General features: G+C 37.8%; 1 protein-coding gene across 5 annotated transcripts in view; it reads left to right on the forward strand.

The window, feature by feature from the left end:
• Positions 1 to 25,892, forward strand: part of CTNNA2 (catenin alpha 2) — a 1,074,738-nt gene that overhangs the window by 982,887 nt on the left and 65,959 nt on the right. For all 5 annotated transcript variants that reach the window (XM_045580946.1, XM_036435853.2, XM_045580945.1 and 2 more), the window contains one exon: positions 16,939 to 17,090. In XM_045580946.1, the coding sequence (XP_045436902.1) occupies positions 16,939 to 17,090 (152 nt within the window). The remainder of the gene's footprint in view (positions 1 to 16,938; positions 17,091 to 25,892) is intronic.

The following is a 25,892-nucleotide window of genomic DNA, read 5'->3' on the forward strand; positions in this document are numbered from 1 at the left end:
CTTAACTGAAGGCACCTTCCTGATTCAGATGTCCACATTTATTTCTTAATTGATCAGATGAGAAGAGCAAGATAGTTATATGTAGTAGGAAATATAATACATGTGAAGGAAAAGTGGATGTTATTGGGCTAAGAACTAGAATATGCAAGGTATATGAATTATTTTGCTACTGTCACCAATTTTTCTTAAACAGGAACAGAATTGGTTCTTTATGTGTAACTGCAGAATTTGTTAAAGAAATGAAAGCAAAAATACTAGCTGTTAACTCATTGTTTGCTCATTAGAATTGTTGGAATATGTACTAGACCAGTGGTCAGCAAGCCACGGCTCAAGAGCCACATGCAGCTCTTTGGCCTCTTGAGTGTTCTAACGCCACTTCTTCATACTCTCCCAGGATGAAAACGGACTTCTGCGCATGGGCCACGAAGTTTCAATTGCACTGTACACGCGCGCCCACACGTGGTATTTTGTGGAAGAGCTACACTCAAGGAGCCAAAGAGCTGCATGTGGCTAGCAAGCAGTGTTTTGCTGACCACTGTACTAGACACATAAAGTTTGAGGAAGACCACAGGATATATATACCAATTCAGGAACTCTTGGGGGATGGATGGGCCTTCAGTAGGACATCCTTAGCACTACCACAGAGGCAGAGAGGCTTCTGGGTGAGAGCCTGGCTTCTGGCTGACAGCGGTGCTCCCGCTCTGTGAGTGCACTGACCACCCGGGGCCAGCTCCTGTGTTGAATGGGATCGGGGCAAAACTGGCTCTCCAACATCCCCTGAGGGTTCCTGAATTCTGAGAGGGCACAGGCCAGGCTGAAATACCCCACAGATGCACAATCAGGGCTGGGAGGGATGCAGGAAGTTGGCCAGCCAGAGAGGGTCCATGGGAGGGCTCCAGGGAATGTCTGACCTATCTCAGTCCCAATCAGCTGGATCCCAGGAGCAAGCTAACTACTGATTGGAGCACATGTGTCAAATACAAGGCCCGCGGGCCAAATCCGTCCTGCCTGGCCTTGCAATGTGGCCCGCACCACGCTGTCATCACTGCACTCCGCTGCGTTTCCATCACAATGACAGTTTATGACTGTTCAGTAAACCATTCGGCCTGCAATTTAGGCTGGATTTTAGATTTTGGCCCCTTCTCTGATTGAGTTCGACACCCCTAGATTGGAGCATCTACTCACTGATGGTCAGTGTATGTCATAGCAATTGGTTGAGCAGCCTTAGCATATCATTAGCATATATGCTTCGATTGGTTAAATGGATGACCAGATGACTGGACACCTAGCATATTAGGTTTTTATTATATATGAGATTATATATATGAGATTATATATATGAGATTATATATATATATATATATATATATATATATATATATATGTGTGTGTGTGTGTGTGTGTGTGTGTGTGTGTGTGAAATTATATATATTTATTATAGAGATTATATATATTTATTATAGAGGAGATTGTATATATATAATATAGGAGATTATATATACTTATATAGGAGATTATGTAGTTATGTGAATTATATATATTTATTATATAGGAGATTATGTATTATATAGGAGATTATATATAATATAGGATATTATATATAATATAAGATATTATATATATGTGAAATTATATATATTTATCATATAGGAGATTATATATACTTATTATATAGGAGATTATGTATATATGTGAATTATATATATTAATATTTATTATATAGGAGATTATACACACACACACACACACACACACACACATATATAAGGCAGAAAGTTCTTAACCTCTGGACTATAGATATTTTAGCCTGACTAATTCTTTCTTGGGGGCAGGCAACCCTGGCCTTAATCCACTAGGACCTCTTCCCTTCTCCTTTCCCAATTGTGACAACTTAGTGTCTCTAGATATTGCCATGGATCCTTGGGAAGGGATAACCCCATTGGAAATAACTGCCCTAAAGGAAGAAATATCCCCAAATAGGGGCAAGTTTAAATAAAACAGAGTGGAGCCCATGTGTTGTGGCCATAGGGCATGGTGAAGGGAATATAAGAGTATATTACCAAAAAAAAAAAATCTAAAAAGAGGCAGAATGTTCAAAAACTCTTGTCTAGACCATACTGTGCTGCTAAAGGAGTTTGTAAACACAGGCCAGCCCCCATTTAGACTTGTAGATGATGCAGGGGTGGCTCTCTTAGAGAAACTCACAGTTTGCCACCTGACTGCCTTGCTTGACTGGCTAGAAACAGATCTAAAGAGTGACAAAACAGTCTGTGGGTTATTTTCCATGCATTATATTACTTCCTCAGTAAAGACCATGTTTTGCTCAAGAGTGCTTTTTGTGTTCATATGAATGCTGAGTTAAATTTGAGGAATGATTTTGTGGATTATGAGGATGCTAAAATTCTAGGGCAATATTATATAAAAATTACCTATTAGTTTTTTTTATGAAACTAAATTAGGCTGATGGAAGTCAAGTTTATTGTGTTTTCATCAGCCCCATTACCTGCTTACATATTTGATGTGCTATTCAATAAAACCTGAATTATAATCAATTGTCAACAGCTTGGTAATAAGTGAATACTTAATCAGACCCATCTTCACAGATCTCATTTACAGTCAGGTTGCTGCCTAAGGTTGGAGAGGGGGCAAAATATAATCGGTGATATCATATTTAGATATATAGAGAGTAGCCCACTCTTCACTGAACAGATTACCTTGAAATGTCACTTTTAAGTTTGATAGTTGATGCAAGTTTGTGGGCAATGTTTATGTGATCAGGCAGTTTCTTCTTCAAAAGGGACCAAAAAAGAGAAGAAAAAAAATACTATATTTTTAATAGGATTCTGATATTAAGCACTTGAAATGTGGAAATTAAAATTCCATTATTTTGGAGAACACGTGGGCCAAACAGATGGCATAATTTTTTCTGTTTTTTTTTTTTTAAGACTTTATTACTTTAGAACAGTTTAATGCTCACAGAAAAACTCAAAGGAAGATAGAGATATGTCCCATATACCCCTGGATTGCACATATGCATAGTGTCCCCTATAATTGATAACCCCTATAAGGTTGGTAAATTGTCACAGTTAGTGACCTACATTGATACATCATAATCATCTGAAGTCCATAGGTAGAGTTAACGTTTTGTATATTCTATGGATTTGACTTCTGTGTAATAACATGTGTCCATCTTTGTTATCATAGAATGTATTTTTCACTGTCATAAAAATACTTTGTACTCCATCTAATCATCCTCCTCCCCCTCCCAACTGCCTGGCAACCACAGATCTTTCTACTGTCTCCATAGTTTTGCCATTTATTTGAATGTCATATAGTTGGAATCATACAGTATGTAGCCTTTCTAGATTCACTGTTTTCACTTAGTAGAGATTACATAATTTTTACTTTTATGCTTCTGAGAAGTTTTCATATAAATAAGAGATGTCTTCCACTATTTTTATATTTAAAATAATCAGCAAATAAAAAGTTCCCAAACTGGGAATAATAATGAGGGGTACATTTACATTTCAATATAATGTAGTAGAACAAATTCAGGTTAGGACTCAGAACTCAATTCCTTGAGTTCTCCCGACTAACTGTGACCTTACACAAATTAGTTAATGCTCTGGACCTTAGCTTCTCATGTATTGCCTGGTGTTTTTTCATCCAAGAATGGTCAATGTTATTGAATATATGTGAAAGATTGTACAGGAAGACAGAAAAAAAGGCACTGTTTATTGGCTTCTTGGTGACTGCACTTAAGATGGATAATTGTTGCCCATGAATCCTCTGTAAAAAAATCATCTGATCCATTTAAACAGCTGTGTTCATTATTCTTCAAGCAAAATATATCCATTCTGTTTCTACTCTCCTTCCTGTAATGTTCTGTTTTCTCTATCTCTACAACCGTGTCTCAAACTTATCCTTTAAAATCTGGCTCAAGTCTCAGATGAAGACAGCAGGGACCATTTTATCAGTCTTTAGACATTTATATGTTCTCTTCAGTTACATGGTCCCCAACTAGATTCAGTTCCTAAAGGCAGGTGGTTCTGTAAGTGCCTAGGGCCTAGAACAGTGTTATCATATAATTAGCATTTTATATGTATGTATTGAATTCAAAAATAGGATATTATATTTTTTATTTCAGTAGAGAGTATGTCCTCTACCATCCTTAGGTTTATAACTCAAGATTTCAGGATAAATATGAAGACATTCCCCCATCCCCTTCCTTTCTACATATAAAGGGAAGCAATCTGCTTAGTCACTTGGAATATGCTTATTCCACTTGGACTGATTTCTGTTGCTAGGGAGATTAAGTTTTATGATTGGACAGGTTTAGGTGAACTGTTATAAATGTGACTGAATGTGTAGGGTGAAGACTGAAGGAAGATCAATATCAGAAGAAGAGGGTAGAGACAGCTTTTTGGGAAGACAAAAGACATCCTATATTATAGATAAGCCTATTACAGTCAAAGTTCAGTGCTCCATAACTGATCTTAATTCTTTACTTCCCTAATCAAAAATTTCAACAGATTCTCTAATGACTGAGGTTATTCAGCCTAGACATCCTAATATATGTATTTTAATATGACTCTTATTATAGGTGTAAAGTATTTTTCTCTGAAAGATCAAAAGGATTATGATATGGAGGAAATGTTTTACTTGGTGGTGGTTGTGATATTCCTGATCAGACATGTATGACTGAGGAGGAATGAAAAGGAAATTGCGTTTCCCTTAAATAGGCAAATGTGTAGTTTGTCCTAAAGCCCATTCTGTAGGACTGAAATCTACATACTCCAGGTATTGTAGGAATTTGGCTGATGTTTTAAATATCTATATTTATCCTTAAAACAAATGAAAGATTCCTGGCTCAGAGAAAAAGATTTTGACAACAGTGATCTTGCCAGTGTCACATGATTCAATTCTGCTTTGCAAGGCTTATGATGATGGCAGATGAATTTTGCACATACTAGGGAGGTCTATATTACAGGAGAGGAGCCACAGAGTTATGAATATGACAGCTTAGGTAGGAATTGGTGCTCAACTGTCTCTCTCCCCTCCTAAGAGGAGAAGAGAAAACTGCTTTTTAAAAATATACATTTTTACTGATTTTGGAGAAGAGGAGGTAGAGAGATAGAAACATCAATGAGAGAGAATCATTGATCGACTGCATGTTCCCTACTGGGGATCCAGTCTGAAACCCACGCATGTGCCCTGACCAGGAATTGAGCCCGTGACCTCCTGGTTCACCTGGTTCATAAGTCAATGCTCAACCACTTAGCAATACCAGTCAGGCACCTTTACTCTTTAGCATAATAAACCCCCTCCAGGAAATGTCCCCATATTTATACAACCCTTTGGAATATAAATGAATGACTTCAGGTTTTATCCCCTTTTGACATGTGAACACATTTCTGTGCAGGAGATAACCTGGAGATTTGCAGTTTTATTTTACTGTCATAGGACTTATTATTGAGTCATCTTTTGAGCCAGATTACCAGTCAGAAAGCCCTGGCCATGAAGAAACATGAGAATATTTTCTCTACTTTGCTTATTTGTAAATAGTATGTTCTGCTAGAATAAAGACATGTCCAGCTCTCTCAACATTGAGGGGTTGAAGAACCACTTGAGAACATACAACTTAATAAGAGAAAGTAAGACACAATTTTAGCCTGATAATAAACCTCATATGGAAGTGGAGGTGGGATTGGGTGGGCATAGGAAGGCTCACAGTTCTATGTTTATATATCTGTAGTTTAGAACAACACAGTGGCAGAAACATCACTTTCTTAGTGCCTGGTTGTCAAAGTAAAACTAAAAGGAAGACCATGAATCTCTAGTTCTGCATGAGTCACATCAGGGGTTCAGAATTCTGGGGACTGCGAACTAGCATTCATGGTAGTGGCAGTGCACGGAGGAAGGACCTATGTATTTCAATATCCACTGGTCATCTGCACTGGTGTCCACTGGCATTGGTGGCTAGGATGTATTAATTGTGTACAAAAGAGGCAGGAGTAAGTTCCCTTGACTAGAATATCTGCCAGATCAGTGGCAGGTGCTTGGATCAAAGAAGGGGAGGATATGCTGACAGTCACTTATTAGGGAGCATGTGGCACATCACTGGTGTATTCCAGAAATAGTTTGATTAGGGGAAGAAGCTTTGCTTGTAGCTGGAGGACCTGGAGTAACAGATGGACTTAAGAACCAGAGAACCTCTGTTTATTCTGGTCAAAATAATCCCAAAATAGCCTCCCCTCCTGGCTTTTGTCCCTGTATTTTACTTGTTCTTTAGCAATGACTGGTTTTGTCCTTGTCTGTGAAGTTTTCTCTCTAACCATAACGACCAACCCTATTCCTCTGGGCCCCCTTTGCTCTTATTATCCGTGTCTCCCATTACCCAACTATATACCCATTACCCACCAACTATTGGATATATACCTGTGTTGCAAGCTCTTTGGCCTTTTGTTTGTCTTTATGTAAGTATCTGTGTTCTGTCTACCTTTGTGTCTAGGATATGTGTGTTATATATGAATTGCTTCCTAACTAAATTTTAACCCCCTGACATTTAAGACCACCTTTTCATTTTTTGTATCTCTGATTAGAGTTGAAGCTTAAAAGTGTTTATTAATATAAATTAAAAACATATCCAACAGAGTGATGATACCTTATTGGGATGATTGTATCTTTTTTAAAAACTACAAGTTAAATGATCAAAATCAGAAACTTTAAAATTATGTACAATCCATTTTATCAATTATTTTATTACATCATAGTCCTTTAAACCTCAGTGATGCCAGATTTAACTCTATTTATCAAGCTTGGTTTCCAGAAACACTGTAAATTAAATAAGGCATGTTCAGTTCTTTATTCCTCCCTTAAGTTTCAGAATTAAAGGTGGCATCCTTTCTTCATAACTTAATAATCCTTTTGTGGTTATTTTTGAAATGCTTTTTTTTAAAACCTAAGCAAACTTTCCAAGCAAGCATTTTCTTTTCTTTGGGAAAGGGATTTGTGTCTAGACAAGCGCAGATGGATGTCCCCTGTTCCTCTCAGGGCAGTCATCGTGAATGGAATTTAGAGGAGTTTTTTTCCCCTTTTTCTAGGCAGTGCTTTTTCATCTTTCATCAAGCAATTCAGCTCATGGGTTATGTATGGCCTTCTGGATTTTGATGTTTGAAATGTACATTGTAATTTTGCAAACATGAACTTATGAAAATGGAAGCCTTTAGGAACTCCCACAGAGGAAACAGATGACTGACTCTGATGAAATAGAGTCCAAGAATACACACAGATGAAAGAATTAGAACTAGTCAGAATGTTGCTGACGCTTGTCTGGAAAGGTAGGAAGAGGAGACAAATAGTCACCTGGGAATAAGGAACAGGGTAAGCTGGGCTTCTTTTGTCTTTGCTCCTGGCCTCTGGTGCTCAACATCTTCTAACTTGGTTAAGAGTTATTAAGAGAAAGCACCATAAAACCTAGTATGTCAGTGGTCTACTCTAGACCAGTGGTCGGGAAACCATGGCTCGAGAGCCACATGCATCTCTTTGAGTGTGGCTCTTCCACAAAATACCATGGCTTGGGCAAGTCTATTTTGAAAAAGTGGTGTTAGAAGAAGTTTGTTTAAAAAAAATGACTCTCAAAAGAATTTTCAATCGTTGTACTATTGATATTTGGCTCTGTTGACTTAATAGCTTGCCGACCACTGGGATCTTGCAGTTTTAATTTAGAGGGGGTATTTAAGTAGTATTTGTGAACTGTCTCTACCAAATTTCAGAAAGCATTTGGGAATACTCAAGATTCAAATCCAATAAATCAATTCATATATAATAAAGTAGAAGTTTGAAATAGAAGGGAAGGAGTTTTACAATATTAGATTGAGCTGAGAGGTGTTTTGAAAAAAAAGTATTTTATTTGAGCTAGGGAAACTAGGTTTTATTATTATTACTTTGCAAAGTCTCTTAAATTTTAGAGATTATCTTTAAAATGACCTCATGGATTTGGAGGTCATAATGTAATACAATGTTTAACACAGACCTTGCTGGCAATCAAGATAAAAAGAAAAATTCTAGGGATGAGCTTATAAAACCTTGTCCTAATAACAGATATTATAGGAGAGTTATTATTAAACATGCAAAGTCATCAGAAGGCTGATGTGATCTGGTCAAGGAGAGAGAAGGGTATAAAAGCAGGGATACTTTGTTTTTAATATAAGTTCTCCCAACTTCTCAATTTTCAGAAATTCCAGCACTAGTTGGTATGCTAAGTTTAATTTATTTCAACAAGGTGTACTTTTTGGGGGTGAATCACATGGTTGAACCTCCAAAACAGACTGTAAGGTTTTGCCTGTTGTAGCAATGGAAAGGGTGCATGGCTTGGTAGACATAAAGGGTCATGGTGTGAAAATAGTTACAAGAACTCTTTACTGGGAATCGTCATGTGCCAGACATAATGATAAGCATTATGCATACATTCCATTCTTTTGTGCCTTGTAGGAAAGATCCTTTTGTTTTGTCACTTCATTCCCAGTGCCTAAAGTACTGCTATGCTTATATATAACATTCCATTAAAAATTATCAAATGGATTATTTCTAAACTTGATATAAAACCCAAAGGACCTCTGTTATTATCTCTGTTTTATAACTGAGTAACAAGTTCAAATTGGTTAACTTGTACACAATGAAATATTGAGATTCAGTTATACTTCTGTCTTAACCTAATACAAAGATGAGAAACCTAGAATAATGATACTTCCTGCAATTGAGCAGACATTTTAATGTCCTGCTAGTTTTTGGATTATTTCTACTTAATGGCATAGCAACTCTATAGTTATCCACTATTGTGTGAAAAATAATCCTATTAATAGATTAATATAAACATTGTGTCATAATTTTTATGGACTAGAAAGCTGGACACAGCTTAGCTGAGTGCCACTGTCTCAATCTCTCAAAAGAATATAGGAAAATAGCAGAGCTAGGTAATGGGGGAGGAAAAACTAGAATTGTCCCAAGGTGATTGAAGGGGGTTGGGAGGATTGGAGTAGAGAAAGAGAGATTTGGGGAATTGTGCAGAGAAACATAATAAAGCTGGTACATAATTCAAAGGGAAGAAAAAAGGAGAAAAATTGAAATCACTAGTACATATCAGAGGGAAGAAAAAAATTAATACCACTAAGAAAAATTTCATTCGATTTAAGTTCAGAGATTCAAACATTAATCTCAGAATCTCAGAAGAAGCTGTGTAGCCAGCAATGATGAAAGTTGACAAGGATTAGAGCAAATGTGCAAAATCAGGGTGAGAAGTGAAAGAACGAGATAATGCAGGAAAATCTAGCCAAGTGAGTCAAGATTTTGGCTACTTAAAAAAAAATATATACATATGTATTTGATTTTTTTTTTTTACCTAGAAGAAGGGAAAGGGATAGAGTTAGAAACATGGATGAGAGAGAAACATCTATCAGCTGCCTCCTGAACGCCTCCTACTGGGGATGTGCCTGCAACCAAGGTACATGCCCTTAACCAGAATCGAACCTGGGACCTTTTAGTCCACAGGCCAAAGCTCTATCCACTGAGCCAAACTGGTCAGGGCAGATTCTGGCTACTTTTGTACCTGGTGGGGCATGGTTGACATCTAGTAGACGTGCATGAATCTATATATGATATATAAAAATGAAATAGCCACTATCAACAAAGTAGACTTATAGATCTACTCAATTATTTCTTGTCCTATAGTTAGAAACCCAAGTAGCCCTAAAAAGATTCGGAACTCAGGTTTTTTAAATATCCCTGTTTGAGCCTGAAGGAAATCCTAGAACATTCCCTACTAACATAATCATGAAATTGTTTACTAACACTCCAGAACCAACAATAAAGCCAAGTCTGGCTTCTGTGATTTTTGTTCCATTATTTTCGAGTGGAAGCAAAGCAGTGAGAATGTCACTACTTCAGTTTGCATTAGTTCCTGCTTGTACAGGGAAGATGACTTGGAGTTTTAGGCTCACACAGGCTGTTCACTAAGTGTTGATGCTTCCTGGATAAGATGAATATCAAGATACACCCAAAACTTGCAAATGCTAGATAGACTTTGCTTTGGGCAAATGCAGGAACCACGTGGTTTAGATTCTACTTACCTAGCATCTCATTTGGGCATTTGAATAAAAGGACTTAGCAGTGTCTGACAACCAATTCAGGGAAATATTGAGTTACCTATAGAAATAACAGTACTTCCCTGCTCTAAGGGCATATTGGAATTGCCCTCACAGTGTCTCTCCAAATTAATTTTGGCTCCAGTTACTGTGATGATACCCAATTCTTTACCTGATTCTAACCATTAAAATAGGGGCATAGCCAAAACTGATTTGGCTCAGTAGATAGAGCCTCAGCCTGTGGACTGAAAGGTCCCAGGTTCGATTCTGGTCAAAGGGATGTGCCTTGGTTGTGGGCACATCTCCAGTAGGGGGTGTACAGGAGGCAGCTGATGGATGTTTCTCTCCCATCAATGTTCTATCTCTCTATCCCTATTCCCTTCCTCCCTGTAAAAAAATCAATAAAATATATTTTAAAAAAATAGGGGCATAAAAATTATTTGTGATGAGTAGGGGAAGAGTATGATATACTCGTTCCTGCATTGGAATTGACCACAACTCCTAGCCCTGATAATTTACTCTCTAGCTTTTTGTGTGTGTGTATTTTTTTTTTCAAATGCTCTCATTCTTATTTTTCTGTTTCCTATGAACATTTTTTAATTCTTTCTTTAGAACAGGGACTTTGTCTGTTTTCTCTGTATCTGTAGTAATAAAGTTTTATAAGGAACGCACTTAAGAGAACATATGGATTGACTGCACCACCGCAATCGGGTGCTTTCTATGCATGAAGATATGCTAGTTTGGCCTTGGCGAACTGGTCAAGGATACAATAATGAGTGTTTCTCCATGCTTAGTGGTGAAGCTCCTACTCAAGCAGTTCTGAAAGGATCCTGAGCTCAGCTTTTTGAGAGGCCCCTAGAGACAAAACCTACAATGCTCACTAATAACTTGGTTGATGACTCATGAAACTCTTTAATATGATTACTGAGCTAATATGAAATGATGGGCAGAAAGAGATAGACTTACTATGTAAAATGCAATACAGCTCATATTGTCTCTGAAATACTTGATGACAAATGAGTTCTTCCTTATAACCACCCCCCTCCTTTTTTTAAGTTCTCAATCTTCTTTCAGTTGCAGAGATTAGGGGTGCTAGAAGAATGGTAAAGAATGAAAGAGACTTAATATCTGCCTAAAAGAGACTCCTATATGAAACAGTAGACATAAAGAAATGTCAAACAACCCTACTATAGTGTTCTAAGTACTGAGAAATGCATATATGGGATGCTATAGAGTTGTAATTGTAAAGAACTGATAACTTTGAGATGTTTGTGGATTAAGGAAGACTACACAATGGCAATCAGTTCTGAACTGGATATTGAAAAATGAGGAAGAATGTACCTATGCCAAAGAGAAAGGAGTGCATCTCAGTATGAAAGAATAAATTGATCATGGACATGATCAGGTATAGCATGGTATGTCTCCATATCATATTAGAAGAGGAACAATTCAGTCTAATTGGGGCACTTGAATATATGTAGGAATAGATGGGAAGACAGACAGCTAGGATTATAAGCAGTTGTCAGATGTTTATATCTGATTAAGAGGTTTTGTATTGGATGTTTGTATCTGATTAAGATATTTTATAGTCTCTTTTCTATTAAAGGGGATCACTAATGTGTAAAGCTGTGTGTGGACCTTTCAGGTCGTTACTTGAGGCAGTGGAGTTGGTTGGCGTTTATTTCCACATCCTCTAGGTCACCTTGGTTTTTGCTCTTATAGATGTCAGCAGTCCTATTTGCATCTTTAGCAAAACTTTTCTATTCGTTTCACTGACTCACCCTGTGCTCTGAAACTTCACCCCTGAAGTCTCTCAGGAGGATTTAGTCCACATCTCTTTCACCTCTGATTTAGGATCTCAACACTAGAATGAGACGACCTTGATTTTTTATATGCATACTTAACTCTGATTTCATTGCTCCTCGAATGTCATCTTTCTGTGGCCCAGTGTGCACTCTGCATACAAAAGTATAGCAAGGATTTAAAAGTTTATTTCTAACTTTAATCTCCCTTTCAGGACATAAGCTATTAAAAGCATTTCAGGATTTTTGATAAATAACAGTAAAGTGGTATCTAATCTTTTTGGATATAATTCAGAAGGTAGGAAGAAGCTTCTATTTATATCAGAAACTCTATTAATATATAATGTGCGAATCATAAAGCTAGTGCTGTTTTGTCTTAATTAGTGGGAAGTAGAATCAGCTCTATATTTGAAGTAGTTTGAGACTTTCTATCTCAGTGTTATTTTGGTGGTATTTGATTTTTCAGACCCTATTAAAGTGTTAGAATAATTAATAAACTAATATCTTAGGTCAAGATGGGTTGTTCTAGAAACCTTTGTTTTTTTGTCTTATCACTTTTATCTTATTTTTAAAAAATATATTTTGTTGATTTTTACAGAGAGGAAGAGAGAGGGATAGAGAGTTAGAAACATCAATGACAGAGAATCATCGACCAGCTGCCTCTTGCACACCCCCTACTGGGGATGTGCCCGCAACCAAGGTACATGCCCTTGACTGGAATCGAACCCAGGACCTTTCAGTCCACAGGCTGACGATCTATCCATTGAGCCAAACCAGTTTTGGCGAGAGACAGATTTTCTTAAGGGTCAAATCCAGGGGAAAAAAAACAAAAAAAAACAAAAAACAAACGAACAAACAAACAAAAAACACACAACACCTGACTTTTAAGAAAAATAGATGTCTTGTCAGTTATAGGAAATCAAATCAAATGAAAATGAGTCCAAGTTCTAGGCTTTACCAGTTTGTGGAGTATAATAAAGCCATTGGAATATTAACACTAAATTGTACTCTGAGGCCCCATATGGAAAGTAACGATTTTGCATACCCTTTTCTGCCATTTCCCCCCCTGGGACAGTTGATGGTATTTTCTGTTTATATTTCTTTATAAAAGGGCCTTGTTTCTGCCTCTTTCAACAATGCTGTACCATCAACACGGTTATTTTTACCGAGACCACATCCTCCTAAATCCCCCATGAGCATTTCTACTCTACGAGCTGGAGCAAATATAATTCGTTTCTCCAAATTTAAGGTATCAGAGTAGCACTGGGCCTATTTTGGTCCCTGGAGCATCCCTTATGGAAATGGTCCCTTTAGATTTTAGTTAGCTTTCTGCTCTTTCCTTTGGGCAGAATCAGACCCAAAGGCAGGTGCAAAAGATAGCAGGTCACCTCCTGCATTTTCCTTCTCCCAAACTCTTCTTCAGGGCAACCTTGCACACATAAAAAAAAAAAAAAGTAACACACAACCCCTGCACACCCTTTCAGACTCTAGCAAAGGTCTTCTTGCAAATGGAGATGTGTGTGGGCCCTGAGCTATAGGAGGTGGGTTCTCCCTAACTCAGCTTTCCAACTGGCAGTTATTCAGGTTGAATATTGAACATTTGATCACAGTCATAAGTTGTGAGGGAATTCCTCACTTAATACCGTTACCAAATTAATTTGTATTGTGTTCTGAGCCATGAGCTGGAACTGTATTTCCTCAGAGCCTTATTCTATAAGAAGTATAGCCTTGAGGATAATATGTTGATCTCTTTTTAAATATTTGAATCATGCAAAGATTCAAAGAATCAAAAGGAACAGAGCCTAATAAATCTGACAGCCTCCTTCTACCCTGAGGTGTAACAAATATTAGCATTTTGCCATATCTGATTCACATTATTCTTTTCTTAGAGTTAAGATACACTTGAGGCCTCTTTAAGATCTCTACTTAATAACATGTCTCTCCTTTCTCTCTCAAAGGTAACCATTCTATCTAACTGAAGGTGGTATATATCCGTTCGAAACATAGGAAATAAAAATGCATATTGCTTTAAATTATACACAGTACTCATGTGGTTTTACAAATTCTCACAAATGATATCTCTTTTCAATTTGCCTTTCCCAGTTGAAACTTTGACCTCTGGACTCACTCACTTTAATATATCAGTTGTCCCCTGATTTGCATCCCTAAGTCCGTTTTGACCCACCCAGGTGTACTGCCCATGGACCTGGAATGAGCAGCTCACAGTGGTTCCCTCCAGAGTTCAAGACTCATAACAGAACCTGGATAAAGCCTGTTCATAGAGCCCCCAACTATTCTTATTCCAAGGTTTTATTTTTATTTTAAAAATATGTTTATATTGATATCAGAGAGTAAGGGAGAGGGATAAAGAAGAGAGGAAGGGAGAGGGGGAGAGAGAAGAATCAATGATGAGAGAGAGCATCATTGATTGGCTGCCTTGTGCATGACCCCTACTGGGGATTAATCCTACAATTCAGGCATGTGCCCTTGACCAGAATCAAACCTGGGATCCTTCAGTTTGCAAGTCTACATTCTGTCCACTTAGCCAAATCAGCTAGGGCTTATTCCCAGATTTTATATAAATATTCTAATTAACTCTTAGAATATACAACCTATAAAGAAGAAACAGCTGTAACTAGAGAGATACAAAGACATTCCTGTGACTCCAGTGTACTCAGCCCACCTACTCAAAATCTCTTCACAAATAACATTTGTCCATGCTCTAGGTTGGGACCAGATTGCTTTATTAGATTTTTGTCAACATGTTTGGCAAAATGTTGTATACCTATTTTCCCTTCATTTACAGTAGAAGGATTCCCTTTTGTCTACAACATGTTCAACAAAGTGGATATTATTAGGTTTTAATCTGTTTGCCCCTCACAACAGGAATGTAATAATATCTCATAGTTTATATTGCTAATATTTTCCAAATATTACTGAAATCAAGCATCTGATTATAATACAGGATTTATTTTTCTCTGAATTGCCTGTCCTAACATTTGTCTATTTTTCGACATTTTCCTTATTGATTTATAGGAGTGTGTATCTTATCTACACACAGGATTACTGATCCTCTATCAATTATATAACAGGGACACAAATATATGCAGCCAAATGCTACTCATGGTATATAAATATGTAAAATGGTTAATGGTCATGATGGGAACTTAAACATAGAATTAAAAAGAGTTAGTATTTGGGATTTTCAGTTTAAGAAAGAAGGGGATTTTAAAATTTAAAGGAAAGTACTCATATGAAAATGCCTAATACCTACAATAAACATTTTCATGCTTAAGTATTCAGTTTCAATTACCTAGACTTTTTAGTGTGAAAGAGTTTGTTCCTAGCACAAAAGGATGGTTGAACTGGCCTGAGTTGAATGTGGTGGTTTTAGAAATGTATTTTTATTGGATTCATATTTGAGGCAGTGCAGCTCAAAATCTCCCAAATTCCTCTTATAAATGCAGCTCAAAAGCCCAAATGAAAAATTCAAATAGTATAGAGAACCAGTTCACTCACAGAAGGAAATTCACCCAATGCATGCTTTGGGTTTGATACCTTCTTTTGAAAGAATGATTGTTCTGTTTTCATCTAACCCTCCTTAAAAAAATAAAATAAAAAACTTTGACCTTTCTTAGTAATACATTTTTTTTGTAGGGATGTTCTATCTTGAATACTCTGACCCTGGACAGTAAAGTAATTTATCAGAGTTTCTCAAACTAGGGATTCAAATGGATGTTAAAATTTCCACAGAGGATGAAAATGAGTATAAGATGAATCAGGCATGAAAATTTAGAAATGAAAAGAGATGAAGTATGTTTCTATTTTATTTTTCTTGTAAATAAAATGAATTATTCTCTCGGCTTTCTTTTGCCATATGAATTGATTGTTATAACAATTGAGTAAATTGAATTATAATTTTTGAGAACCAGTGAATTAGCATCATTTTCTTAAGTATTGCAGACATCCCACTGAGTTTACTTTCCACAAATTTCTGTGGTTATATAGGTGTCCTAGTTTAAAGAAAGAGGTGTCAGCAATTTAGAAAAGCATATATGCATCTAGTTTCACACCAAGGTGGTCCTGGTAAGATGGAATGATTAAGTCATTGGTGACCCCACTAATATGCATGGGCTTTCTGCTGGGGTCTCTCGGGATTTCCCTCTCTCCTCTTACACATTCCTTCCACCCACCTTAAACACCATGAATCTTGCATTTCAGATAAAAGTAGAAAGGATGGGATCTTTTCATTCATACTTTACTATGAGATCATGTAAGTAAGGTCTGCTACTCACCAGTTATGACTTTAGCATCTGAAATTAGTTATGTATTTCTGGAGATTTCTATGGATCATCTAATACATTTATATTCATTACCCTATTGACTCCTAAGGAAGGATCATATATATTATTGATTTTAGAGAGGAAGGGAGAGAGAGAGAGAGAGAGAGAGAGAGAGAGAGAAGAAGAGAGAGAGATAGATATCAATGATGAGAGAGAATCATGAGAGAGAATCATCAATAGGCTGCCTCTTGCATACTCCCTACTGGGGGTTGAGCCTGAAACCTGGGCATGTGCCCTGAACCAGGAATTGAACACTGACCTCCTGGTTCATAGGTCAGTGCTCAACCACTGAGCCACACTGGTCATGCTTATTATATTTTTTAGACACAAGTTTAGAAGGGTTAAGAAAACTTAGCCAAGATTTCATAGCAGAAGTAGAACCTAGCTCAGATTAGGATAACATGAAATCTATGCTTCACATTCTAACACATAACCTGGGGCAGGTTTCAAAAGCTTATTCTATTGAATACCATCATCATTCATGGAGTAAGTAATGCAAAGACCACTAAACTGGGTTTTCCCAGACTGGACTGGTGGACAGTCAGCTCCACTGAACCGTTGGAATGCTCAGAGCCAGCCACCTCACCCAACGGCTAGTACAAGGGATCATGAGGATTATCTAACGCCCTGTTTTCCATTTTGTTCACCCAGTGATGCCACGCTTTGCCGAACAAGTGGAGGTTGCCATTGAAGCCCTGAGTGCCAACATCCCTCAACCATTTGAGGAGAATGAGTTCATCGATGCCTCTCGCCTGGTGTATGACGGCGTTCGGGACATCAGAAAGGCTGTGCTGATGATCAGGGTAGGTAAGGCCTCTGGCTCAGGGCTTATCAGACCTTCTGATAGACTCCAGAAAACTCACCAATTTATTTGTAATTACTTAGTCATATAACTTGACAAGATGTTTGGCTCCTCATTTACTCAGGCATTGGTAACTTCTTACTTATAAAGAGCTAACGGACCCCAGCACGCCTCTGTTAGTGATGAGTGATGAGTGTCCTATAGAGTGATGCCTGCCTGCTTCTGGCCTTCATTATTTCCTAAATTTGGTTCCAACTTAGTTTTGCTCCATGTTCCTTTTGCTAGCATTTCCCCCCCATCAGGATCTTGAAGCCATAGAATAGAAATAAATGAAGATTACCTAGCTTATAGTGATAATAGTTACAAAAAAAATGATACACAGCTACATTCTCCTTGTCACAAGTAATCAAGACGTTGTCTCAGTGAACCTCCCCCTATCACCTACTCTACTATCTTCCCATCCCCCGTCTGCTGTTGTCAGGTCAGTGTAAGCCTCCCAAAGGGTAATTATATATAAACCCATGCTAGAAAACATCCAGGGTGGGAAAACAATAGGTTTACAGTTGGTCATATTGAACATATACAATAATATATATAAATAAATAAAGAGGTAATATGCATATTATCTGGGATGCTGTAACATCAAGACACTCAAGAGGAGACTGTGCATGCAGTTGGGCAGGAGGGGACTGCATGGGAGGTGAGGCAAGTCACAGATTCTGTGGCAGCTTGATCAGGCCCAGATTGGAGACAGACAGGGGCACCTGCCAGCACCAGCTTCAGCAGCTTGAGCAGGCCCAGAGCTGAGATGGGGGCTGCCAGATGCAGCATTCTAGTAGTTCTGCCTCTTTGCATGAGCTGCAGAGGAAACACCTTTTCTGACCTTTCTTTGGCTAAGCTCCCTGTATGCTGCCACTTGCAGTGTTCTTGGTAACTTGGGTAATAAGAATCCAAGAAGGTGATCTAGGGTTTTTCTACCTCACTCCTGGAGGAAAAAACAAAGGTCCACAGCTGGAGGGGCTAAGAAATGTCATATCCTGCCCTAGCCAGTTTGGCTCACTGGATAAAGCCTTGGCCTGTATTCAGCAGGGTCAGGATTTGATTCTGATCAAGGGCATGTACCCAGGTTGCAGGATCTTCCCTGGTTTGCACCCAGGTCAGGGCTCATGCAGGAAGCAACTGAGCAAAGTGTCCCTCTCACATGGATGTTTCTGTTTTTCCCTCTCTATGCTCCCTAAAAATCAATAGAAAAATATCCTCAGGTGAGGATAAAAAAAGAAAAAAAATGTCATATCCTATGACAGAGACATCTTGAAAATGTCTAAAAAGAGTTGTAATTTTTTTCATGGTGAAGGGACTGGAGTCTGTTGATAAAAACATCTTGGTGGCCAGCAGTGGCAATAGCAAGGGGGTGATGATAATGGTGCCTTCCCCTGATCAGCTGGTTGCTTCCCACAGAGGAAGGCTAGACTATGGCTTATGCCCACTCCCCATGGCTGTCAGTAGGACATCCTTTGAGGTCTCTTGGACTGTGAGAGAGAGGGCAGACTGGGCTGAGGGGATACCCCCAAACAGGAATAAATTTTGTGCACCAGGCCTCTAGTTAATAAATAAAATGAGAATAAACTCTGAGTGTCAGGTACTCACACTGCACAATAGATTTTAAAACTCATAAATATCATTTGCAATTGAATTTAACTCACAATGAGTCTTCATCTATCTCTTTTAAAAAGCATTAGCTACCTCATTTTCTTTTAACTACTGCATAATGCTCCATTATAAGATGAGCTATTTTTTCTCCTTAGCTCATTAACAGTTTGACATAATAGTTTTAAAACATATTTTAGCCACAGAACTTTCTTAAAATAAATTTAAATATGCAAAAAAACAAAAATGATGAACATGTTGCCCAATAGAAATAAAATGTAAGCCACATTTTTAATTTTCTAGTAGATGCATTAAAAATAAACCACAGTTGAAATCAAATTTAATAATATATTTTATTCAGCTTAATGCATCCAAAACTTTACCATTTCAACATGTGACACTAGCCACACTGGAAGTGCTCAGTATTCCACCATATTGGACAAGTAGCCCTTGACTGTATCCTCACTCTCAACCTCTACAATTGTCTCTGGGTAACTTGATGAAACCACAAGCATCTTGCTGTGTGTATTCTGAAAATCTCTCTGTCAGGATGACCACTGAGCATCTAAACTAATATCCCCCAAACACTGAAAAACAATAATAACTAAATAATTAATTTTCTAGTATGTGGTCATTCAGATGTTTCATGAAGTGTCTGCAATGTATTGTTCTCTCTGGATAATATATTTGCCTGCTCCTTCCAGGATTTCACAGATGGCATTAATTGTCCCCCAAATTCTGGGTTATTTGTCCTAATTAAATAGGCATGAGTCCATCCTCTTCCAATGTAGTATGCAGAGGACAGCGTGGTGCTTCCAGGGTGGTCTGAGCAAGGGGAGGGGAGCATCACCACAAAGGGCCTCTCCTCTGTCCTATTGACATCCATGCTTCTTCTGAAATATCTACCAAACTTTTTCACTTGGAACACAAATAACAACTCTTGCCATCTTTCTTTTTCTTTTTTTCTTTTGTTTTTTTCTTTTTGCTCTCTAGGTGTTTGCACACTGGCTTTGTTTGTTTTTTAATTAATTTCATTGGGGTAGAATTGGTTAATAGCATTATATAAGCTCAGGTACACAATTCTATAATACATCATCTGTATATTGAATTGTTTGTTTACCACCACAAATTGAGTCTTCTTCCATCACCATTTATCCCTTTTTACACTCTTCTACTTCTTCCCACTCTCCCTTTTCTCTGGCAACCACCATACTACTTGGCAGTGTCCATGAGTCTTTGTTATTTTTCTTTGCTTAATTTTTTCATCGATCTCACTTAGCTTCCACAATCCTCCCCCATGACAGCTGTCAGTCTGTTCTCTGTATCTATGAGTCTGTCTAAATTTTGTCAGTTTATGTTGTTTATTAGATTCCACATTTGAATCTCACTTAGTCTAATTTCACTTAGCATAATACTTACCAGGTCCATCCATGCTGTCACAAGGGTAAGATTTCCCTCTTTTTTATTGCTGATTAATATTCCATTGTGCAAATGTACCACAGCTTTTTTATCTGCTCATCTACTGATGGACACTTGGGCTGCTTCCAAATCTTGGTTATTGTAAATTATGCTGCAATGAACATGAGTGCATATAGTCCTTCAAATTAGAGTTTTAGGTTTCTTCCGATAAATTCCTAGAAGTGGAATCTCTGGATCATAAGGCAATTTCAACTTACCTCTCAAGACCTGGCTCAAGTCTTCCTTCCCCAAATTTTCTCCCTCAAAAATATTGACCCTATTCTTTAACAAACGCTAACTATGTAATAGTACATATCATGCTGTTTACTTATAGTTTTTTTTTAATGTTATTATCTGTGAAAGCTTAGGAAGCAATGGCTGTTCTTGTATTTTCCTTCCACTGTACTGCATTGTCTAGTATAGTGCTTACTACTTACTATGCAGAGTGTGTGGCCCAAACTAGGGTGTGTGTTTTGGGGGCCAGTAAGATAGGTAGTTAGGCAGATAGAAAGGTGACAGGAAAAAAAATATAGGAGAGTTAGAGGAGAAGGAAAGGAAGGAGAGTCAACCTTTCAAGACTGTAACAAATTAGATCATTTTTTTTTCTCATTACATATTAACATGTAAAATAAAGTAATAGACCATGAGAGTTATGTTTTCAAAGCATTTGGCACTAAATGCCACTATAATCCTCAAGACATATTCCCTCTCTTTTGCCATTTTTCTGCTTTGTTAGCCTTCACACTTCTCTGACAACCATTCATCCGAGAGACAGAGGTAATTTATAGCCATCATTCATTTATACATTGATGATCTGTAAAAACATACAATTTCGATAAAATGCCATATCTTTGTTGCATGAAGTGTCATTCCCCCATCTTGACATTTCCAGTCATTTGATCAGATGGATTTCACACCACGTAAAACTTAAGAAGAGAGAAATGTACAGCATATACAAATTGTTATTTTTAAATGCCTCTTCCATTTAGCACCCAAATGGCTTCATTTTGCACTTAATTTTCTGGGTTGCTTTTGAGTATAATGATAAACTCTACTTGAAAATGATTTAATTGCACTAAGTCAGGAATAAAGACAGTAAGACAAGTAGAACTGATCCCTCCCCAGTAAAACTGGCCATGCCTCCTCCTCTCTGAAAGTGTTGACTATATAGTTCTGTATTTGAGCCCTGGGCCAATATATATGTTGATGATTTCAGAGAGGAAAGGAGAGATAGAAACATCAATGATGAGAGAGAATCATTGATCAGCTGCTTGCTGCATGTCCTACACTGGGGATTGAGCCTGCAACCTAGGAATATGCCCTGACCAGGAATTGAACCATGACCTCCTGGTTCCTAGGTTGATGCTTAACCACTGAGCAACACCAGCTGGGTCACAAAACTGGTTTTTAATTGTGTTTGCTTCTTGCTCAGTTTTTTTTCTGGCTGATTTATAAGCTACATAGGCATTTCTGATTACTCCAGCATGGTCATTTAAAAAAGGAATAAGAAAGTCTGGAACACTAGCATGCATTTGATTCTTATTATTTGCAGCATTGTATTCTGTACTGGTTCTCTGAACACTGGAATATAGAATACTGAAACTTGTTCCCCCCTGAAATTCAGGCTTAAGTTTCTGTGAGCCTCTGGTCATATTTTTATCAACTGATCAAATACCCAATCTGATTTTATTTGTGGTTTGTTTTAAAAATACTTTATTTAATATAGGATGTTGATTCATTAACATTGAACTCCCAGTAAATACATGATGACTTGTGCCTGAAGGAAGCTTATCTAACAAACGCATCTTCTCCATAAGGAGTATCACAACTTTCATGCACTTAGGAACACTCGTCAGCATTGCAGCACTATGCTCAGAAGCTATTTTGAGCAAAATAATTGTCACTAAGTAGACTGGAGAAAGGACAGTTGTTTCCAGCATGAGAGCTGTACAAGAAGACAGAGCATTGTGCTGTGTGACCTCAGCCAGATATATGCACGTTGGGTGACCACAATATGGCACACATTATCTCTCAGTTAATGTGTGCCATATTGTGGATGTCTGTGAATAACTACAAACGTATTGACTTGGGCATGCAAAGAAACTTTGAGTGGAAAGATTACAAGTAAATAACCTACAAATAGTGAGGAGCACATGCATATTTAAGACAAAAAGAGTTAGACATTTAATACTGGAAATTAAAATGAGTAGAATAGAAGGTGATGATGATACCCTGGTGTCAGGATATCTGTATTAGCAAACAGTAAGTGCTGCTCATAAGCATGACCATGAAAATAATCTATAATGAAAATTACAAGCTAAACTTTTGTGAATGGAACCCATTAATTTGGTTATGTGTGAAACAACAGGGCCTGGGTCAGGGTTCAGATACAGGTCTATAAGTTTTATATCTCCCAAACAAGGCATGATGTTCCCTGGATCATAGCAAAGCATTTACATGTCCAGGGAAACACATGAAAATCTTTCAGACAATGTGTGACATATTAGGTGAAGGTAGTTCACAGTTAAATATCATATTCATTTCTTTGGATGATATCATATAATTGTGATATTGGGTTTCTGGTAATTGGGGAGAGAAAGCAAGTTCAATAGATGTTCAATTGCATTACAAGGTCTGAGAAGTCAGTCATACAATATGTACCAGGCACTAAGTTATTAGGTCTGATTCACTATATTCACTTTTTATTGCCTAGTACAACAGTCCTAGGTTTGTGGGTTATTTTGGTGTTATTTATCTATTTAGCCTAAAGTTGCCATGAAAAATTATTGAGGCAATGAGAGTGCTTGAAGCAATAAAGTCTGGGAATCTGTTGCTAAAATATTGTTATGCCTGGGCATGAGGCCTGTGGTGGTTTGCAGGCTGGCCATCCCCTTCCTCCCCCCCATCCCCCCCAGTGACCCTAGTGGAGGCCCTGGTATCTGTGATTTATTTACCTTTTATAATTAAAACTTTATATCCTTGAGCAGAGACAAGCTTCCTGCTTGCTCTGTGGCCACAGCCATTTTGATTGGGATTTATTTATTTTCTATAATTGAAACTTTGTGGCCATGAGTGGAGGCCTGGGCCAGCCAGGGTCTGCAGGAAACTTGGCTTCTACATTGCTGGGGAAACCCAAGCCTCCTGCTCTCTCAAGGCCATAGCCATCTTGGTTGAGTTAATTTGCATACTTGTTCCTTATTGGTTGGTGGTCATGGCTTGTGGGTGTAGCAGAGTGCTGATTAATTTGCATATTACTCTTTTATTAGATAGGATATATGATTCTAAAATATATTTGATTTTAGAATCCTTTGAGGCAGGTAGGACAAGTAGCCATTATTAGATCCACTTTAAGAGTGAGGAGACAGAGAGGAAGAAAAGCTTTAAGTGACTTGCCAAAGACAACTTAGGAGAGGAAGAATTAGGACAAACACATTTAGTTTCCCTGGGTCCACATCCAGGTCATTCCTTCATTTTTAAACTTTATTTTGGTTCCAGAGCCATAGTCTCTTGAATACAATGCCATCGTTCTACAGACACTGACACATTCTCATTTTTATCTATTGAGTGAGGTTTTCCATTTTACTTGGCTCTCTCCTTTTCAAAAACAAATGATGAGAAATGTGTGCAGTCTTGTCATCTCATCTGTGAGCAGAATTTACCCACTTGCTGTAATTGTTTTGTAGGACATTCCAGAAGAGTGAGAATGGCCAGAGTTTATAATCTCTGTCTAAAGTGAAAATACACCCATAATTTGAATTAGGTTTTGTCCACCTCAGTCCTGCTTTAGTTAATAAATTATAGAAACAAAACTCTTTTCTCCCCTCTTTCTATAATGTTCTTCTGAAAGAACATTGAACATCTGTAGATAAGCAAGTAAATATTAATAAGGCTGATGGTGAGAGAAGGAAAACAAGAGGGTGTGCCAAAGCTTGGAAAATGACTAGGCATGATGTGATGTTGGCATGAAGGACCCTATTTTATGCCTGTCTGACCAATCTCAAGGCTTCATCAATAACCATGCCTGATTAATCACGCTGAAGTAGCCAAAGAAACCAGAAGAATAAAAATGTGCTCTTACTGATGGGGAATGAGCCACTGCATCATTGGGACTGCCTGTAATTGTCCCTTCCCTTTGAAAGACAGAGCCCTGGGAGGAGGTGCTGCTGTGTTTCAAGAGGCAATTTGTGGGTGACATCACCCTCAAGGCTAATGAAACTTGAGCTAGGAATGTAGCAAGCGCTACTGCATTGTTTGCTCCTCACGCACCATCCTTGCAGCCTCCTGAGTTCATCCTCTTAGAATGAACAGAGTGTGATAGTTTAGACAACGTGCTTCAAAGTGCTTTACAACATGTATAGCCTCTCACATTTCAGTTTTGTTACCTGTAAAATGAAGAAAATGATGTCTACATGGTAGGACTGTAAAGAAAACCAAGTTAATGTATGTAAAGCACTTAGAGAAAATAGTGATCGGCACACAGAAAGCCTTTAATGCCTGTTACTAATTATTATTGTCATTAATGATGGGAGCTTTTTTTTTTTTAAATTTCAGTGTTTATATATTAATGTGCATCTTTTCTTCAACACTGACTATACCCATTTGACAGAATTTCTTCTGACTCCACTCAGTATATTATTCTTTTAGAAAATATTTTTTTATTGATTTGAGAGAGAGAGAGAAAGAGAGAAAACAATAATGAAAGAGAATCATTGACTATCTGCCTCCTGCACACCTCGCACAGGGGATCGAGCCCACAACCCAGGAGTGTGCCCTTGACCTGAATTGAACCTGGGTCCCTCTATCCACTGAACCAGTTAAAGCTAATTCCACTCACTTTAAAGCCATTCCATACCTTCAGTTGTTGCCTGATTTGTAATGTGGGTGGTGGTGGGGTTGTGACTATAACAACGAAACAACTTGGAGTCAAATGCACTTGGGTGTTTGGGTCTAAATACTAGTTCTGTTATTAGCTAGTTCAGAAGCATTTGAGCATATTGCTTAATTTCTCAGAGTCTTAGTTTTCTCAGCTCTAAGTGGACATGAGAACACTGTATCACTTGAACCATTGCAGCCACATCAAGGCAAATACATACACACGTAATAGACTTTGTTGCGATTCGGTATTACAATTAGATGGCTCAACAGCCAGGATGCACAGAATGACTAGATCTTGCATTGGCAAAGACATCATGGATCTGCTTAAGTCTCCAAAATTGTTTTATTGTGCTATACTGAGCTAAATAGATGCTATGCATGAAAAAGTTAGTGGGTATGTAGTAGTTGGTGGTTTCACTATAAAAATGTTTGAATGAATGTGTTTCGAAATCCCAAGTAATAATGATGGCACACCTTTTTAAAATGCTTATTTACCAGAAACTACACAGAGTACATTACTTAAGCTATACAACAATCATATAGGTAGCTACTCTTATCACTACCTATTTATAGACTTGGAAACCAAAGCTAAGGGAGCATTTTTCCATGGTCATTTAGGGGTTTTTGATTTAGGCAATTTTGACTGCAGAATATACAGTTGTAACTTTTTACTAAATGGCTTAGTGACCACATCAGATATTTCATCAGATCCAGTATTGAACCGAAAGTGGTCAAACATTTTTGAGCTTATTGAGACTAAAAGAGAGCTGGAATAGAGCAAAATGAGCATTACATAAACAGCATAGGCATAACTGTTGCTGTT

The sequence above is a fragment of the Pipistrellus kuhlii genome, unplaced genomic scaffold (genome assembly GCF_014108245.1).
Source record: "Pipistrellus kuhlii isolate mPipKuh1 unplaced genomic scaffold, mPipKuh1.p scaffold_m20_p_13, whole genome shotgun sequence".
NCBI lineage: Eukaryota > Metazoa > Chordata > Mammalia > Chiroptera > Vespertilionidae > Pipistrellus > Pipistrellus kuhlii.